We start from the raw sequence: 21,264 nt of genomic DNA on the forward strand, positions 1-21,264 counted from the left end.
AACAATGGCTTTTTTTTTTGACATTACTGACGTGAACCAATCTCTGTATGTCTGTATGTATTCTCTGTCTCTGTTTAAGCCTTCTGCACAGACACAGAGCTTCTTCTGTAATGTTAAATGCAGCATTCAGTATGTTTGTTAGAGGGAAACAACTGAATTAGAGTCTGTTTTCTTTTGAAGTGTCTCACCGCACTACGCACATATAAAGCCCTTGCGAGTGGCAGACCTCACAATTACACAGCCGAGACGCCCACCACCGCCCAATAAATGACAACAGGACATAAATCTGTCTAGAACAGGAGAAAATAGACAAGTCCAGAGAAATTGGTGTGATGCTGTCCTTGTGTGAAGGCAGACTAATCCCCGTCCACGATTACGTCCTCTTAAAAACTGGAACATCGTCACATCTGGGAGCGATGTTGTTCTAAAAACAAATGTCAATAAAAAAATACAGGCTTCTAAAAAAAACACCGGGAACCACAATTGAATGTATTTTGTGTCTGGAACATTGTTTCAAAGCAAGGATCAAGCAAGGCAGTAATTAATTCGCTACAAGGTCTAGGATGTCACAGTCGAGGCCTGTAAATGGCTTCTTACCGTAAATGAAGCTTGAACACAGCATTAGCCTGACAAGACAAGTTGGACACAACAATCAATGCAGAATACAGGTCAACCCAAGGAACACAAAGTAGTGTGTCGAATTACAATTCCCACTACTTGTGCTTTATTGTTGCTAACTTGCTTCCAATAAAACAAGGCCTTGCAAAAGTGCAAAATACCCTATGACCCTTTCCACAGTTTGTCACATAAGAACCACAAGCACTTTCTTAAGATTTTATGTGGTAGAACAACAGAAAGTGGTGCATGACATGATTTTTAAATGGTAGTGTGGGTTTATTTTCATCCCAACTGTCGGTAAGGCAAACAAATGGTAATGCCCAAGGACAAAGGTACAGAAATAACAAAATTGTTCAAATTTAGCACAAAATAATTTACAAAAATCCATGGAAAAGCTAATTTTTCAAAATTCTGGAAAAAGGAAATGATGGCAACCAAGACAAACATGGCTAACATAAAACAGACCAAACAATTAAGTGAATATATATACACAAAGGCTAGCCTACAAGAAATGAGCAGTAACACTAAGAAACAACTATGACAAACACATGAAGATAATTCAAAACAACACATTATAACTACAACACAAATGTTAAAACTAATGGTCTTTTCTACCCTAATTGTCCTATGTTTGATTGGCACCAAATTTGCAATATTTGTTTCACTTTCAGCTGCTTTTCACCACTGTACTACAATGGTGAAAAGCCACTGTAGTACAATGGTGAAAAGTAAACTTTAACTTTCTTGACGTAATTTCTTCCTTTGTGGTTTTGGCTGGTTGTTCTAGTAGAACAGGGTATTTAACTCCAGTCCTCGAGGGTGAAGTGTCCTACAATATTTAGATGTGCTCCTGGTCAAACAGTCTTGAATCAAATGGCTTAATTACATCCTTAGTATTCAGCTATGTTCTCCATATTCTTGCTAATGCCCTGATTATTTCACTCAGGTGTGTGGAAGCAGAGACACATCTAATAGTTGCAGGATATCGGTCCTAGAGTACTAGAGTTGGAGACCCCTGTGCTAGAAGGTAAACCTCAGAACAATTCTGAAGCCTTTTGGAATCCCCAATAGATTTTCTTCCAGGATTGAATTGTATTTATCTCCGTCCGTCTTCCCAGCACCTCTGACAAGCGTCCCAGTGCCCACAAAATAAATTTCCTGATAACACGGTCCTTTTAAGACCATGTTTCATGGTAGAGATTGCTGAATACAAATGCAAGCTAGACTTTTTCAGATTTGTACTACAATTTTGTAAACATTTTTAAAAGTCATTCACTTCAAAATCATGCTGTTGGTCTGCAATATAAATTCTTAATAATAGCGATAATAAACTTTGCTTTACATCTGTGATAAGCACGTGTAAAGCTTTGCTGTGACTTTTCCTTCCAAGATCAATTTGTAGATAAACAGCTGGGGACAATTATGAATGACTAAGGGAACAAACCGACCTGTGTTTGAAGGGAGAAGATGTTTTCTTGGAATGATGTTGTGTGATGGGGGTGAGCTGCTGTTCTTTAATGTCTGCGGGATCCAGTTGAACTGGTTGTGGAATCTGATAAGACTTATTCCTGGCTTCCATTAAGCGGCTTTTCTGGGCACATATAGTTTGTATGTGACCACAGGGCATAACCACAACACTATGGTGAGATAAAGCTTAGGAATCACTGAGGAGGATCTCATGGCTGTGACTTAGATATGTTGCAGGAGCGCTTTTTATTTTTTACCATTTTTTACCACAGTGCCTACAAAATATACTCAAACCCTTGGATATTTTACACTTTGTATTGCTTTTGCAACATTTCCCTTCCCAAAAAACTTCTTTAATGTCACAATTAAATAGAAGTATTTAACTTAAAGTAATTGCACAAATATTTCCCTCCTGCCCCCATGTATCTTTAACTGGATGCTTCAGGTCATTGTCTTGGTGGAAAATAAATGTTCTCTGAATCCGCATCTCTGCCAGATGGAAATAACCATCCTCAAGGATTTCCCTGGATTTCTCTTAATTCACTTTACCTTTAACTTTTACAAGCCTTCACAGATCTGGACGGTGTGCTTGTAGTTTGTTCAGTGTCTGCCTAATATAGCATCTTGTCCAAGGACCACATAACTCCATTTTTGGTTTCATTAGGCCAAGGAACCTTTTTCTACTTAAAAGTTCTTTGGTGGAAGACATGCTAAAAGACATGTCTTCCACATGTCTTTTAGCAAATTGTAGATCAGCCTTTATCTGAGTTTTCTTCAACAAAGGTTTTGTCATTGCTTCTCTCCCATAAAGATTTGACTTGTGAAGAACCTGGGCAACAGATGTAGTTTGCAGAGTCTCTCCTATCTCAACTATTGAAGCTTGTACCTCCTACAACGTAGGACTCAGTATGACTCAGTATGTGCAGATCATTCCCTTATTTTCATGGATAACTGTTTCTGACATCCCGGTAGGGGGAATGTGGCCTTACGTTTTCTGTTTGGCTTTTTAGTTTGAAATGAATAGAACTGATAATGACAGTTTAATCAAATGAGAACAAACCAGTATTTACCCTTGAGACATAGTAAATTAGAACTCAGTGGTAACCTAACAGAATGACAATCTAGTTGCAAGATCATTGAAGGAATCCAGAGGGCATGTGATCTACAAATGAATTCCAAGCCTGTTGTCCCAGAATACATTTTACAGCTTGTTTTACATGGTCATTGCTAGTACCAGTGAAATGCTGTGGTTTACTCTGGGACCATTTCAAATACCTCTTGCATCGTAACAGTCAGCACATATAACTGAGCAGTATAACTTGCTTTGAGCAGCTTCTGGGGTCTGACAGATTGCTGAGGGATTATTTGGATATGTTTGTTTGTGGTCTTTAGTTTTTTTGTTTTTACAAGCCGCCTGCCTGTCCACTCACTTGGTGCAAGAGCTCTCACCACAGGACTCACCACACAAGCTGTGCCCATGCATCAGTAAAAACTGCTGCCAGATATGAACTCATGTCATAACCAACAGTGTAAAAAACCCAGAAAGTCCCTCAGATTTTCAGTACAGGCATGTGGTTTTGATTGATACCAAAACCAATGTCTGAACCAATATTCAGACAGTAGATTCCACGTTCCGGGTGTGTAGCACACATTGATGGAAGCACACCTCCTTTCCAGAAGGAAAATGCAGCGTGCAAATGTCAGATAGTCCTTTTTCATGCCTCTTCTGCTCACCGTGAACATTGCTTGCTGCTTGCTCACCTAGTTTGTGTTAATGTTCAAGAAGGTGTACAAAAGAACATTACACAATGTTGGAAGTCTTTGTACCTTTTAACCAGTTCCATATTTTGCTATATTCCACCAATCAAACTCCAAAGGCTCCTGCATTCTCAGGCGTACTGTACGAACCCTGTGAGCCATGCAGACTGCACAAGCACTTTCTGCACACAGTTGGAATTTCATTGTCAAGTGTACCAATTGTCTGCATTTCTCGTGACATATTCCTTTATTTCCCACAATCCTAGTGGATACTCGCAAGTTTGGTGAGCTAGTTAGGCGTCTAAATGGCAGCCGCCATACGGCACGGGACAGAGTGGCAGTTACATTGAATGTTCTTGCGACTGGTTGTGCTGACTATGAGCTTTATCAGCACGGTGTCACATGCAAAACAATTTGATGTGAACACTGTGCTGAGCAGTTTACACAGAGTGTGTGTACATGGTCATAGTGTGTGTACATGGTCATAAAAAATGTTCTTTGCATGGACTTCGACTTTGAGGCCAAGTTGAGTCTGTGTTGAGGACCTCCACAGACTGAAGTACACCCAGGTATGTTGGAGCCTTAAGTGCTGAATTCAGATTACATGTGACAGACTAAGAAGTGCAAAACTGTGAAATGGGAGGATATGATATGATATGATTAATGATTTTCATCAAATGAAATAGTTGCTAGATGAAAGCCACTGAAGATGAAATTACAATTTACTCCCCTGCGTCCAATAAGGACTTGACTGTACATCTTCCCCAAAACGAAATTTCATCCCTGTGAAACATTAGCTATGCCAGCATATTTCTCTGGGGACACTTATCAGTAAGAGAAGGACAGCATGGATGGAACTAAACACCAGATAATTCTATTAAAGGTCAGAAAAGGCTCAAGACTGCAACAGAGGTTAACCTTCAAGCAGGTTGGTGATAAGACCTGCTTGAAGGTGAGCACCTGCCCTTTTTTGTCTGGAAAAAAGTGCCCTACTGAATTTTTGTATATGTATATTGTATTGCCCAACATAGCATTTCTGGACTTATAGTCCTACATTTACATAGGTGTTTCACTTAACAAGGATATAAGGATTGTATAACTTTTATCTGGACATGGTTGATTATCTGGACATTTTGCCAGAAAAAGTCCAACGGCACAACATGGCACCACCTCCTTTTACTGTTTGCCACTAATGCCTCTCACTAGATTTCTCAGCTACAAGGCTTGTGTTAGCTTGCCAATTGTTAGGCATAAGAAGGAAAATTAATATCCCCACCTCACCAATAAAAATAAAAACAGCATCAGTTGAATAAATCTTTTGAAAATATCAGAACAGTTTACCCTAAAGTACTTTTTGTGGTAAGGAGGGAAAGGATGTTATTAACTTCCTCTGTCAAACTTCTTAAAGTGTCACAGTAACATAAAACAAGACCACACTATGAGTAACAGCAGCACTTTCATTTATGTTATGTGCCAGTGTGGAATCAAAAGAAGTTTAGGGTTTCTCTTCTGATGCTTTCAGTACTGAAAGGGAAAAATAAGGAGGTTGGTGCATAGCAGTAAATCAGTGTCTCCTGTCTTGGTTCTACTGGACCTGCATTCTACTTATCTGGATAAACAGATGTCAAAGAGCAGCAACATGCAAAAACACATCTAGACTAATGAATTTCCAATTGGATTGATTAATCTCATCAGCACAAAAAGAAAATAAAGTCAGCAGGCCATTAAAATGGTGTCTTTATATTAGTCTGTTAAAAATAAAAAAATCAGTCAAATAGCTCATGCAAAGTCACAGCGGTCTTTAAATCATTGCACTGGCTTTTTAAAATTTTGTTGACATCTTATAGGGCTCTGGATGGACTTGGACCTAACTACATTTCAGGTCTGGAGCATGCTAGCTGCTCTTCACTCTGCATTCCCACAACCAACCAGGGGAATGTAGCATTTAGCTTCTAGGCTACCTGGGCTCTGGAACAAACTACCTGAAAAGCTGAGATATGCATAAGTTGTTGGTTCTTTTAAATAAGGAGAGACTGCTGCTTTCCCACAAATGTCAAATTTTATTTTTTTTAAATTTTGTATGTTAGATTTTAACATTCTTTCTTCTGCTTCCTCTTTTGTTTTCAATCCATTTTTGAATGGTGTTGTGAAAATGCACCTGCCTTGCCTTGTGTGTTTGACAGTTTCCTGTTTTTCTTTTATTGTTTTATCAATTCAACCTGCTGAGAAACACAGATGTATAGTAGCCCTTTGGGTAATTCTGGAATATTTACATTCCTATGATTATCTCTGTGCATATTATATTCTAAATAAACAAATAAGTTTCTGCTACAGAGAGCAAATGGATAGAGGATTGTTGCCTACCAGATGTAAGACGTTGGACGATTTTAATAGGACATTAAAACAACGAACAAACAAAAAATGTCCAGTGAATCTAATACCACCATTGTTTTTGATGTGGAATGCACTGCCATGGTTCTTGTCTCCTCAGGGGGAGACGGGTAATGTTGGACCAGCTGGTGATGTTGGACCTAAAGGTGCCCCGGTGAGTTGACATAAATATTACGTTTGTGAGTACATGTATGGCCATGGTTTTTATCACAAGGTCCTTATCTGGTTCCAACCTCATAGAACCATTGGAGCTCAACCCCAGACAAGCTTAATCCCACAGGAAACATTCCAGAGATGCTTTATACTGAAGTCGGACTTGTTTTGGTGGTACAAAATGTTAGCTGATTGGTGAACAGTCAAATATATTATACAGCTATACGAGAAGAAGCCCTAGAACATTAACTGTTTTAAATCCTCAAGCTAAAACTCTATCCTTTGAAACTAACGTACATACAGAGACTCTAAATGTCCACATTTTAATATCTGAGTGGAAAACTCATCACAGTCACACCCCGCAACCACAACCACACTCTCAATTTATAGAAAACAGTTATGACTGCACATTCAAATGCATACACAAAGTAACAAAAAGTTCTTATTTTTCTCTTTCGCTCATTGTCCCCTTTTGATTAGTGAAATCCAGATATTCCCTAACATGTATTTTTGCATTGCTTGATCATTCTATTTTATAGAATGATCCACCACATTTACACCACATTTACACACTGATGGAAGCACACACTCCTCTGTACATCCATGCTGTTTGCAGTATTGCACGCTGAGCAGATTCCCCGCTGGAACGAAAAGCCAAACTCCCCCTCCCTATTCAGACTCACAGGAATCTTCAACTCTGAATGGAGTTAGTTTTATGGTTCCATACAGTTTTACTGTACTATATATTGTCTTATTGTCTTGTAACACAATCATCATAAAACTGTTTCCAAGTTCATTCCATCGAGTTGAAGATTTACTGTTCTACTCACAGACACGCAAACCCTGTTTGTAAAAGAAGACCCATGCATAATATGTCTGTTTAAACAACAAAAAAGCTAGAGACTATTTACAGGAGTTATAATTCTATATGAAATTTGAATATAGCAATATATTCTAGCTCAGGATTCATAGCAAGATTTTTGCAATTTTTTATGTTTTATATGTTTTCATATAGATTGCGTTTTTTAAATCATAAACTAGGTTTTAAAATGTCTGCAACCACTGTACATTTACTAGTCAATTCAATTTATTTTTAAATTTTTTAAATTCCTATCTCTAAAGTGGTCCCTACTGCCAATAACGTTGTGAAAATTAATCTCTTAGTTGTTGTTGCAACTGAGATTTTATTATATTTCAAACTAAGCGTTTTAGATGTTGAACTATAGATCATCAAATGTGATCCAGACTTTAGAATAATGTGAAAGAGTCCTTTAGTTTAGAGACAAAAGGAAGCTGTCAAGCAGATGCTAACTGTGGCACTACCACAGAAGCTAACATCTAGACTAGAGTCTTCCTTATCTGCGCACTTGGGGATGCGGCTAATTAGCGCTCTGGAAACACTAAGCTAGTAGCATGCACCTAGCTTGAAGCACTTGCCTTGAAGGCTCTAAATAACAGTTTGCCTTTACTTCTCAAAGTCTCGTGCTAACAGTAGCTACACACTGCTTAAGGATACGCTCAATAATGACATATGTTCTAATGACATTACTGTGTTAAAAAAGAAAACAGAACTCCTGGAATTTGGTTAGAAACTGGACTTACTGGCTGTTAAAGTTGTAACCATCAGAAAGAAAAGCTCAACTCCTCCTTGCTCTTGGTTAATTTAGTCTAATAATTTCTCTGTATCCTGCTTGCCGTCTGCTCTCCTCAGGGTGGAAGTATGATTTGGTTTTGATGGGCAGGTTGAGCTTCACATAGATCATGTATTCTCATCCATACACAGACCTAATGACAGAGCTGAAAGATACTGGTTGAACATGACTACAGTCACAATGGAGAGCTAAAAGTAGATGACGAGAAGCTGAAAATAAAATAAATCAATGAGATATGGTTTCACATCAGTCTCCAACAGTAACCATTTAGTCTTTTTTTTAAGTGTTGTCAAGGGGAACTGAGAAGTTGCTAAGTATCAGGGAAAGAATTCCTATGCAGGCAATGCTAAGATTGTATTCAGCATTAGTTTGTTTAGCGCCAGTGCTAATGCTTGATTCATATTTATTACCAAGATGTGCTCCTAAACTCTGAGGTAGTTTTTTTTTACAATTTACCCTTTAGTTGTTAGGAAAATGTAAATGACAAACCAGGTTAATTATGCTCCTTTTTAACCTAGGAGGAGAACCAAGATGTCTGAAATTATGTTATTAACTAAATTAAAGAAATGTGAGAAAGTACATTTTATTAAATGTTATAGATTTTACTCAAGTGTCTTTTATTTCAGTGTCTTTGTACTAAAATAAAACGGATGTAAAATATTACATCATTGTGTAATGGTTCTTTCATCTATCTGTGTGGGTCAGTAACAGTAGTAATAAGGTGGTAGTAAACATGATAATCACAGACATACTAAAAATGATAGAGCACAGATGATGTTGTTTTAACGGCAGTCGTTCCAGAATTTTTGATTGAACTCATCTTGCCATGCAAAAACCTGTTGATTCCGGACTTATCCAAACACACTGCTGAGGATCATCTTTCGCGCTATATTCAAGTAATGAAAATATGTTAAAGAACATGTTAAAACTTGGCACTAAAGCATGTTTTCAAGTTTGAATCCTTAGCTCTTTGTGTCATTCAGCAGGCAGGCCTTGGGGCTTTGGCTTTAGATTTGCTTTAAGATTTCTGTTTTTTCAGCACGCTCAAAATCATCACCTTTACCTATAAAAAAAATGCCTGGCCAAGCAAGAAAATGCAAGCTAACACCTCCTATTCATACTGCCATAAACAGATTTGTTCCAACACAACTCCAGTGTTTCAAAGATTGTTTTTCAAATTGTAAAACTCCAAGATAGCAAAAATATAAAGTTACTGTTGCTGCTTTGGGTTGTGAAGATGTACTTTAAGAAAGAATCTGATGAAATATTCTAACTCTTTCAGAATAACAGAAAATATTAGCATGATGGAGGCTGTGGAGAAATTCTTATTCTATAATCTTTTTTCCAAATACTGTAAAAAGCTACATGTAATGCTTTCCATCCGTAAATATAAAGCAATATTTATCAAAACCCTTCTTTAACTTGGCTGAACGGGACATAAATTTCATCTCAACTTTCTGTTCTTCTGTCATCCACAGGGTCCCATCGGACCTCCTGGTGAAACTGGCCCACAGGGATCTCCGGTAATGTCTGAACTAACTTGTGTTGGTGTTCTTGTTGGTTTAACATCCGTAACACATTCCCTTTGCTTCTGAATCCACTGTTAGGGGGAACAAGGCTTAGCTGGGCTTCAGGGGCCACCTGGTCTGAAAGGAAACCTGGTTAGTACTCTTTCAAGTTTCAAAATGTTTTGTCAGGACTCAATTAGTAAGAACAGATAAATACTTTTTTCCCCAATTTGTATGTATTAGAAATGTAACATAACTAAAAGTGAGCATTAAAGCAGGTAGAGGAGGATGGGTTTGGTCCTTGCTAAGTGTTTACAGTTGTAAACACTTTTGGATAATCGGTCACCTTTCCGCCCTCTAAGATACTGTTCTAGTCTTGTTTTTTGGAACTCCAGATAAAGAATGCCTTCAATAAAAAAAAAAAAAATATATATATATATATATATATATATATATATATATATATATATATAAATAAAATTACTTGTGACACATTTATTGGTACTGTTGTCAATACTTTGGCCAGTAGGACAACATTTAGTCTTCCTCTGTAACATTTCTCAAGACAGAGAGATGAATCTCTGATTATCGACTAGATCTAGTCCTGGATTGTTGGAACTCCTCGAAAATTCCTCTGTCTTAATACCATCTTCAGTTCCATTTGAAAAAACAACAGACAGTCCAAAGGTTCCAATTTGAACGCATTCTCCTGTGAGATTATAGCCACATCTGAATGTTTTTTGGTTTTTGGAATAAAATAATTCTGTTTTGCAACCCTCTTCTTTAGTTCAAACATGTGGAGAGAATTCTATGAGTCCGGTATAACATGTGAAACACAAGCAGCAGGAAAATTCCTGCAGTTCCTGAAGGGTTGATGTAGACCTCTTTGCAGCCAGTTTTCCTGGCTATTGTTACTACTGTTGTCTTTTCATCAAGTTTGGGCCAAAATCCAAAATCAACTATGTGGCGTGTTGGGTTTTTATACTGATTATTCAATATAAGCAATACATGTTTTTCTTTTTTTTTTTTTTATCTCCCCAAGTTGGCAAACATCTTCTCATAGCAGCACTGAAAACATTCACTTTCTGAACTTAACTGAACAGGAATAAAAGCACCGAGCTGCTGCTAGTAAAGAACTGTTGCTAACATGACAAGTCCGCCCAAATAAGAGCCTTTGCAGCTCCTTATTTGAAAAAACAAAGGTGAACGTGCTGTTGAGAAACAGTTTGTTCTAATTGATCGTAGGTGTAAACGATAACTCGACAAAGAATTAGTTCAAGGGTGCATATTTATACCGATTATTTCCAACTTTATTAGATAAATTAGTTTATTTTTCACTGTAATTATACAGAATTTATGTAACATTTGGAAAATGATTTTTTTTTAAAACCAATAACAACCCAGCAATATAACATGGGTGTGAAGACTTCTGAGAGCGAATGTATGACAGGATACATTTACTGTCAGTGGGTACCGTGGATACCCACTGTTGTTGTCCACAGTGGGTATCCAGACATCGGTCTGATTAATGCAGCAGTGAATTAGTGTGGGGAGAATCTAAACTCAGTCACACACTGATTCTTGGAGAGCTCGGAGAAATCAGAACCGTTTCTGTTTTTGTTTTTTAATGTGTGCTGCCCTCTGGTGTTCAGACCTAAGTATTACAAATTACCGTATCATAAAATGTAAGGATGCAATCTGACCCAGCATGACCGAGGTGGACTCAGCGGATCAACAGGGCGACAATGAAGAGCTTCCTGGTTTAAGAAATCAGCCTGAATCAGTCAGCACACAAATGTGTCTTTCAGTAACAAGTGACTGCATTTGTCTCTCACACCCTCCTGAGAGCCTGCACAGCCTGCTGGACAGCTCTGCATCAGCCACTGTAGGTTACAAACAGAGTGCCTTGTGAGAGTATTCACTTCACTTAAACCGTTTCATATTTTTGCCACGTTGCAACCACCAACTTTTGTTGTATTTTATTGGGATTTTTCATGATACATATGGTAAATAAAGAATTTGGACAAGAGTGGCAAGAAGAAAGCCATTGTCAAGAGAAAAACCATAACCTCTCCCCCCACAAGCCAAGCCAAATGCACGACACACGTCAGATTTTTATTTGTATTCCTTCCACTTCACAATTATCTTCCCCTTTGTTTTCACCAGTCACATGAATCCCAGTAAAATACAATGAAGTGTGTAGCTTTAATGTGACAAAATGCAGAAATGTGTGAGGCTTATAAATGCATTTGCATTTAAAACCCAGATAAAACCCAGATGTATGAGTCTATTTATGTTATAATTGGAAGACATACAAACAATAACAAAGCCAGGCTCTTGATGCAGCAGACTGTTTTGCTCAATTTGCCAACTGTATTTGATAGTGTTGCCTCTTTGTTTTATCATATATATTTTTTTATGTTTTTCTTATTTTATTTAAATAATGTGTGACAACCACAGATGATGTGAGTTTTGTGTAGTTTGTTGGTTGAAAACCAGCCCTGTGTCTCCTTTCTGTCTGTCTTTCCAGGGAGTCCAGGGACCCCAGGGACCCCCCGGAGAAATCGGCAGAGCTGGTCCCAAGGTCAGTGTATTGAGCAGTATAAGCAGTTATATAACATAGCCATTCAACATTCCCGTTCACACCCAACACTAAGGTTTTTATAGTGATCTTCATCCAACTCAGGCGGTAGCAGATTTTTGTCAACACTATCTGTGTTTCCATTGACCATATAATTGTGCAATTTGACATTTCAAAAATAAAATTGCTTAACGGAAACACGACAATTTTGAAAAAAACTTTAATTTGTCGATAAAAAGTTTTGTTGCAAGGATGAGATGGATTTTTTGATCAAATTGAAATTGGTTTATTTAGCAAAACTGCAACTGGAAGCACTTTTTCACATCCTACGAGTCACATGACCAACAACCGGATGGCCGATGCAGACCACTATGAAGTAGCAGGAGGATGATGGTGCAGCCTGTTTTTTCATCCCTTATTGTCTGAATAAACTTATTCATGTTGGATTAATTATGTTTCTCGTATAATGGAAACACCTGAATTACAAGTGACGTGCGGTCAGGGGAGGCAGGTACAGACAGGAGGAGCATGCTCTCATAGAATGGCAACCGGTGCAGTTAGCGAGAGGTTGCACAATCCCAGGTGAGGCTCAGCTCGCTGCAGCCTCACCTGCTTCGCTTCCAAGCATTTGAATGGGAAAAGGCAAAAATTCAACATTTTTGCCTTTTCTATTTTTTGAAGAAAAAAAAATCAGGTTTGGTTACATTTAATTTAAAAAATTTAATAGTACAAAAACACAAAAAATTTTATAGTACAAACCACAGGGTGAAAATATCTTTATAAATGATTATATTATTTTTCCATAATTAATCCATAAAATTGCTTAACGGAAACACAACAATTTTGAAAAAAACTTTCATTTAAATTGGTTAAAAACATTTAATATATGAACTGATTTTCCATAATTTAGCTTATGTATTTAATGTACTGTGTTTTTATTGTCACCAACTGTGTGTGTAACGTGTTTCGTGTGCTAAGGAGCGATCAGAAACGGCAGAGAACAGATACGAGGTGAGGCAGGCAGTTCTCGTGCCTCATCGCTGGGGGCGCTCATGAACCCAGACATTGTGACTACACAACTGCAGAGTAAGAGACGGTAACAGCGAGCTAGCCATACAGTGCCTGATACAGAGAGCGAGAAAGACGTGGTTTTGAGTTGTACTTTAACGGCTTCTCCCTTTGCTGTTGAGCACAGCACGAAATTAATAATATCTACATGTCTAAGTTTGATTGAGATAACGGAATTATTCTGCAGCGCGGCTAAGCATCACATGTTAAAGAATAGTCCTTTTGCCCTCCAACATTGTACGCATGCGCGAAATTTTCTTATGTAAACAATAACATGCAGGGGTCTAGATTTGTAAATCCGATTATAATTCAGTCGGTGCCTCACCAGCTATGAACCTCACCGCACGTCACTGTGAATTGCATATTGTCATTGTTCAAGAAAAAAAGCACAGCAAACTTTAGCAACTGATATTTATTTCCATCTTCTTGCCATTTGTTTCTGGAGGGTAATAGTTTCATACTGGCAGTAATAGTGCCAGCATGAAACACACCACAATCTATAGCTTTGACAAAAATATAAAACCAGTAAGTCTTCAAATTCTACCAAGATTGATGCCATTTTCTTCTTTAGAAAAGCCATGTGGCCTCTGAATGACCTGTTGTGATCATCACAGCAAGTTAAACAGTGAAGATGATGGAATCAGTTGAGAGTATAACTGAACATAATATTCCAGTTTAATCCAGGAAGCCTTCTGTGAAAAACCCAGTAAAATACTTATATGATGTGATACCAGTGTGCTGGTGACTGAGATGGTTAAATGCAGATTTACAGTTTGTTTCAGAGCTGGATGAGGTCATCACATTTTCTCTTTTTCCCGCCCACAGGGTTCATGTGGTGAACCAGGAGTTGTCGGCCCCCCTGGTCTTCCAGGATTAAAAGTGAGTGTTGATTTGCTTATGGGTTTTCGAATAGTAACCTGCTAAATGTAGTTCATGTGTTTTGGCTCATTTTATCTTGTTGAAAATAAAGAATATTTCAACAAGGTGTTGACATCCAGGTATAACACCCAGTGGTAACCTGAACAGGCATCTTTCAACAAACTCAGTTTCTTCTATTCAGCTGTAACATCCATTGGAAACAGACATCTGATTGTATTTAATTTTACATTTTAATATTTGAAAGCATAAAAATATACTTTTTGAGTTAGAGTCAGTAAGTTAACATGTTGGAAACATATTCTCTGACTGTATTTTTAAAAAAAATATTATTTGAATGATAACGTTCATTACCAAAGCTAAGTGTTTTTGCAGACTCCTTCCAGCTGGAAATCTCATTTTGATCCTTCACTTATGTTTTAAAAAATTATGGAAAGAAGAGAAACATAAAGCTCATGTTAGCATCTTAAAATAACCACATTAGAAGCAAAACCGTATTAATTGTTATTATATTATATTATATTATATTATATTATATTATATTATATTATATTATATTATATTATATTATATTAAGCAATTTAATTTAAAGGTACACTAGCAAATATTTTGTAACCTGACTGACAATTTCAACTCAATTGAATTTTTTTCTTCAAAGAGTCCTTTTAGATGGTAGCAGCCAGTCTTACAACAAATCAGATAAGACTTCTGACTGAATACTGTTGCTGTTGCTTCTGAGCCTTTTAGGTACTGACCCGTTGCTTTCAGTTGCAAAAGCAATACCTTGTTGCCATGGATATGCACTATAATTGTCCGAAAGCAAAAAAAGGAAAGAAGAGCAAAAACCTTCCAGCTGCACAGCATCCAAAATCATGTAAAAAAGCTTGAGAATGAAATGACTGTTTGATAAAGAACCTAATATGAATTTAAATCACTCCAAAGCTGTTTTGTTATGTATATCAATTTAATGAAAAACCTTTTAAAAAAAAATTATTTGCTTCACCAAAGATCTATAACCTTTGACCTTTTCAGGGTTTGGCGGGGGAGCCAGGCTTTCCGGGCCAACTGGGTGTTGCAGGGCGGCCAGGCCTGAAAGGTCAAAAGGTGAGGACCAAGACGTATAGACAATTTGATCCACACTGAGTGAGGTCTTCAGATGACAACCATTTTTAGAGTAAATATTTGCTCCAGGGAAATGCCCATGTTGTATTCTGAAAATGTTTACAGCATAATATATTTATTGATTTTGTGCAATAATGACATGATTCATTTTAAGTGTGTAAAAATTTCCTTCACACTTCTTTGGCAGTAGGTGTTAAGTTTTCTCTCCTGTTCGCACTGGGTATTGTTACTGTTCAACAAGAAGACGCTAGCTGCGTTTCCATTAAATATAAAATTGAAATTATAAAAATTAATTTGCCTGATGGAAACATGTCAATTTTGAAAAAAACTCATGTTTTTCAATAAAAGTTTTTGTGTTAGGATGAGGTGGTTTTGTGGTTTGTAGTATCAAAATAGATGTTTTTGTCGCATCACACAAGTCACATGGTCAACAGCTGGAGGTTAGTACTAGCGTAAACGACAAATTAAAAAATCAACAGTAAGTAGCTACAAGATGATAGTTTGTTTTTGTCTTTTTGGACAGTGTGCAGCTGGCTCCAGCAGAGCTCTCACAGCATCACACAGTTCATAAAAGGTTGTGTGTCATCCATCCATCCATCCATCCATCCATCCATCCATCCATCCATCCATCCATCCATCCATCCATCCATCCATCCATCCATCCATCCATCCATCCATCCATCCATCCATCCATCCATCCATCCATCCATCCATCCATCCATCCATCCATCCATCCGTTTTCTTCCACTTCATCCGGGTCGGGTCACGGGGACAGCAGCTTCAGAAGGGAGGCCCAGACTTCCCTCTCCCCAGGCACTTCTTCCAGGCCAGCCGAGAGACATAGTCTCTCCAGTGTGTCCTGGGTCTTCCCCGAGGCCTCCTCTCGGTGGGACGCGCCCGGAACACCTCACCAGGGAGGCGCCCAGGAGGCATCCTTACCAGATGCCTGAGCCACCTGAACTGACTCCTCTTGACGTGGAGGAGCAGCGGCTCTACTCTGAGTCCCCCCCGGATGACCGAGCTTCTCACCCTATCTCTAAGGGAAAGCCCAGCCACCCTGCGGAGGAAACCCATTTCGGCCGCTTGTATCCGTGATCTCATACTTTTGGTCATGGCCCAAAGCTCATGACCATAGATGAGGGTGGGAACGTAGATCGACCGGTAAATCGAGAGCTTCGCCTTTTGGCTCAGCTCTCTCTTCACCACAACCCTCATCTATGGGCCCGATACCCCATACTCCCAGAGAACCCCCCACAAGGCCCTCCTAGGGACACTGTCGAATGCCTTCTCCAAGTCCACAAAACACATGTAGACTGGTTGGGCGAACTCCCATGCACCCTCCAGGACCCTGCTGAGGGTGTAGAGTTGGTCCAGTGTTCCACGACCAGGACGAAAACCACACTGCTCTTCCTGAATCCGAGGTTCGGCTATCCGATGGACCCTCCTCTCCAGGACCCCTGAATAGACCTTACCAGGGAGGCTTAAGAGTGTGACCCCTCTGTAATTGGAGCACACCCTCTGGTCCCCCTTTTTGAACAGGGGGACCACCACCCCAGTCTGCCAATCCAGGGGAACTGCCCCTGATGTCCATGCGATATTGCAGAGTTGTGTGAGCCAACACAACCCTACAACATCCAGAGCCTTAAGGAACTCTGGGCGGATTTCATCCACCCCCAGGGCCTTGCCACCAAGGAGCATTTTGACCACCTCGGCGACCTGGTCCCCAGAGATTGGAGAGCCCAACCCAGAGTCCCCTTGCTCAGCTTTCTCAACAGAAGGCATGTTGGTGGGATTGAGGAGGTCTTCGAAGTATTCCGCCCACTGGCCCACAACGTCCCAAGTTGAGGTCAGCAGTACATCATCCCCACTATAAACAGTGTTGGTGCTGCACTGCTTCCCCCTCCTGAGACGCCGGATGGTGGACCAGAATCGCCTCGAAATTGTACGGAAGTCTTTCTCCATGGCCTCTCCAAACTCCTCCCACACCTGAGTTTTTGCCTCAGCAACCACCCGAGCCGCATGCCACTTCACCCGCCGGTACCCATCAGCTGCTTCCATAGTCCCACAGGCCAAAAAGGCCCGATAGGACTCCTTCAGCTTGACAGCAGCCCTCACCAAAGGTGTCCACCAACGGTTTCAAGGGTTGCCGCCGTGACAGGCACCAACAACCTTGTGGCCACAGCTCTGATAAGCCGCCTCGGCAATGGAGGCACAGAACATGGTCCACTCAGACTCAATGTCCCCACCTCCCCTGGAACGTGTTCGAAGATCTGCCGGAGACGGGATTTAAAGCTCCGTCTCACAGGGGACTCCGCCAGACGTTCCCAACAGACCCTCACTACACGTTTGGGCCTGCCAGGTCTGACCGACTTCCTCCCCCACCACCGGAGCCAACTCACCAGCAGGTAGTGGTCAGTGAACAGCTCCGCACTTCTCTTCACTCGAGTGTCCAAGACATACGCCCGCAGATCTGATGAAACGATGACAAAATCGATCATCAAACTGAGGCCTAGGGTGTTCTGGTGCCAAGTGCACATATGGACGCCCTTATACCTGAACATGATGTACGTGATGGACAATCCGTGACGAGCACAGAAGTCCAACAACAGAACACCACTTGAGTTCAGATCGGGGGGGCTGTTCCTCCCAACGACACCCCTCCAGGTCTCACTTTCATTGCCCATGTAAGTGTTGAAGTCCCAAAGTAGAACAAGGGAGTCCCCAGGAGGGGCACTCTCCAGTACCCCCTCTAAGGACTCCAAGAAGGGTGGGTAATCTGAACTCTTGTTCGGCCCGTTAGCACAGACAACAGTCAGAACCCGTCCCCCCACCCATAGGCGGAGGGAGGCTACCCTCTCATTCACCGGGATAAACCCCAACGTACAGGCACCAAGATGGGGGGCAACAAGTATGCCCACTCCCGCCCGGCGCCTCTCACCATGGGCAGCTCCAGAGTCGAAGTACGTCCAGCTCCTTTCAAGGAGACTAGTTCCAGAACCAGAACCATGCATCCATGTGAGACTGACTATTTCTAGCTGGAACCTCTCAGTCACCTCTCTGGTGGGGAATAATTATTCCCCACCAGAGAATAACCTCTCTGGTGGGGAATAGTTATTCCCCACCAGAGCTCCCAAGAGCCAGCTTCTGCAGCCGAGGATCAGACCACCAAGGTCCCCTCCCTCGGCTGCCGCCCGTAAAACAGTGCACCCGACCCCTTTGGCCCCTCCGACACGTGGTGAGCCCATTGGAAGGGGGACCCACGTCTCCTCTTCGGGCTGAGCCCGGCTGGGGTCCGTGGGTAAAAGCCCGGCCACCAGGTGCTCGCCATCGTGCCCCACCTCCAGGCCTGGCTCCAGAGTGGGGCCCCGGTGACCCGCGTCCGGGCGAGGGAATGCCAGATCCAAAGTTGTTGTGCATCATAAGGGTCTTCAGGCTGCACTTTGTCTGGTTCCTCACCGACTTCTGTCTGCCTTGGGTGACCCTACCAGGGGCATAAAGTCCCAGACAGCATAGCTCCTAGGATCATTGGGACACTCAAACCCCTCCACCACGATAAGGTGGCAGCCCAAAGAGAGGATGGATGGATGGATGGATGGATGGATGGATGGATGGATGGATGGATGGATGGATGGATGGATGGATGGATGGATGGATGGATGGATGGATGGATGGATGGATGGATGGATGGATGGATGGATGGATGGATGGATGGATGGATGGATGGATGGATGGATGGATGGATGGATGGAAAATCGCCAACTACAGTTTTTCCCAAAATGTCGCATACGTAGTCACTCCCAAGTAGGTGGGGCTTGTTGCTCCAATGACAATCCAATCCAAGACGCCAATGTCTCCTCTGATTGGCTGATAGATGGTGAGCGCTAGCGCCATGACTGCATTATGAATACATCTCATGTTTTCCTCTGTTGATGCCGTAATTTTTAATGACTTATTGCATGAACAAGCACATTTATGTGTGATTTTAATTTAAATGATTATTTAGTGGAAACACCATAATTTGTGCACATTTGTAAAGAAAAAAGTCTAATGGTGCCACTATTCATAAATGTAATTATCTTCAACATCAGGTTCTCATTTAGTTTACGTGTTATTTCCTCGCTGTATGTTTTCATGGAGTCTAAAGTTCTGTGTTGTGTTTTTAGGGGGAGGGAGGAGAGAGCGGCTCCAAAGGAAACCGGGTACGGAGGAGAATCTTCACCTCTCACCACAGCTACAATATATAATCATCCCAAATCAAATATTTCAGATTAAAATAATAATAAAAAATAATAATTGTTTTATCATTATTTGTTATCCTTATGTATTTCTGTCTTCAAACCAAATTAGTTAGTTACTGTAGCATGATTGAGCAACTATTTTCTTAAGAACTAACCATATACTGTAAAATTAGGAACCTTCCATCATCTTGAGGTCATCATATGTGTTCTCTCTTTACTAGTTATACTTCTTTTTTTACACAGGATGAGCATTTTACTAAATTCTCAAAAAATCTCAGCTAGGATTAAATGAGTATCACTGTGGTCCTGTGAAAAGTGTATTTCATCCACAAGAAGTGTTTAAAAGAAATGTTAGTTTAGAGTTTTGTAGAAAACTGGCAGCTTTTGAATTCCCATAAATGATTCCCCTTATTTAGTGTCACACTGTCACAAAGCTTATCTTGATCTTGATGTTGACCAATAGGGGAGAAGCTGACACTGAATCTCAGCCCACAAAGCTTCCTCTCCACAAATGACCTCCCTTTGTAGCTAAGAATAGTTATAACCCTCTATTATAGTACTGCTGCCCTCTCTATAAAAGTACACAAATACAGACTCACAGACTGTAGCAGCAGACAGACAATCATTTTTTCGTCTGTTTACAGGGGCAGCGAGGAGAAGATGGAGAACCAGGAACTCCCGGCGTACCTGTGAGTGTCTGTTCTTCCAGTAGGGGGCAGCGAAGTCTTTGTATTTTTAAATCACGTGTGGATATGAAGCTCCTGACAGCAGCATGACCATGATCTCACACGGAAAAACTCCAGCAGATAATTGTGATGTTTACCATTGTAAGTCACATTTTCTGTTATATTTGAAAAATGCTGAAATCACCAAACAGTCATCACAGTTTGGGCTGGGGATTATCATATTGTATGGTTATCGTAAAAAACTTCTAATTATGGCAAGAATTTGGATTCATCATAGTAACAAATTGTAATTAATGATGTAAAAAACTCCAAAAACTGGTTGGCTTATTGGAATTGTTATTTTTATTGTTTTCTTTCCTGTATGATTCCATACAGCCATATTTATGGATCAGTAACTATGATCTAAAAATATGGCTGACCTGTGATGCTTTTCAGAGCAGCACACACATAATTCCTTATTTTAATAGTACTAACATAAAGAAAATCTTTAGTGTGTTGAAGTGCTACAATAGTAGAAACTGTTATAGCACATCTGCAGAAGCTAGCATCCACTGTCTTCTTTATTTATGCTCTGGGAGGTTCAGCCAATCAGCGTCAAGGAAAATAAATGCCGCTCTTTGATTGGCTGCTTTGAAAATATCAGCCAACAAGCGTTTCGGTTCCAAGTAGCATTTTAGCTTCCAAATCTGCATTTTTGTTTGATTTTCAATAAATTACTTAGTTATGTTCAACAGAAAAACCGTGAATAGGCAGTGGACCACAGTTCTTATGTTTGTGTCAAAATTATCTGTGATTTCCAAGCATTGGAAACGGCAAAATACACCGAAAGGCTACAACTAATTGCCCCTCTCTCTCTCTATCTCTTCTTCTACCTCCCTCACCCTTCTGCCTTCCCAATTGTATGTTTCCTGCCAGGGTGATGTGGGACCCAAAGGATGGAAAGGAGAGGTTTGTAAAGTTAGGCCTCCAGTATGTCTTATTTTGGAGCACAATAAGTAGTTCCATCAAATGTCTGCAGTGGATGAAGACTTAGAGCTAATTCTTCATTCCTGGGGGAAATCTCAAACCACTTTGGGAAACATTTACATCTAAAAAGCACTTAATGTCAAGTACCTACTGCACTGTGTGGAAACTCACAATTTATGA

General features: G+C 40.3%; 1 protein-coding gene across 1 annotated transcript in view; it reads left to right on the top strand.

Annotated features, from left to right (window-relative positions):
- LOC103482359 (uncharacterized) overlaps positions 1-21,264 on the top strand; it is a 62,857-nt gene that overhangs the window by 30,235 nt on the left and 11,358 nt on the right. Inside the window, exons 19-27 of the mRNA XM_008438486.2 lie at positions 6,335-6,388; positions 9,518-9,562; positions 9,647-9,700; positions 12,078-12,131; positions 14,022-14,075; positions 15,105-15,176; positions 19,358-19,393; positions 20,077-20,121; positions 21,034-21,066. Of these exons, the coding sequence (XP_008436708.1) occupies positions 6,335-6,388; positions 9,518-9,562; positions 9,647-9,700; positions 12,078-12,131; positions 14,022-14,075; positions 15,105-15,176; positions 19,358-19,393; positions 20,077-20,121; positions 21,034-21,066 (447 nt within the window). The remainder of the gene's footprint in view (positions 1-6,334; positions 6,389-9,517; positions 9,563-9,646; positions 9,701-12,077; positions 12,132-14,021; positions 14,076-15,104; positions 15,177-19,357; positions 19,394-20,076; positions 20,122-21,033; positions 21,067-21,264) is intronic.

Source organism: Poecilia reticulata, chromosome 20 (genome assembly GCF_904066995.2).
Source record: "Poecilia reticulata chromosome 20, P_reticulata-male-v2, whole genome shotgun sequence".
In the NCBI taxonomy this organism is placed as follows: domain Eukaryota; kingdom Metazoa; phylum Chordata; class Actinopteri; order Cyprinodontiformes; family Poeciliidae; genus Poecilia; species Poecilia reticulata.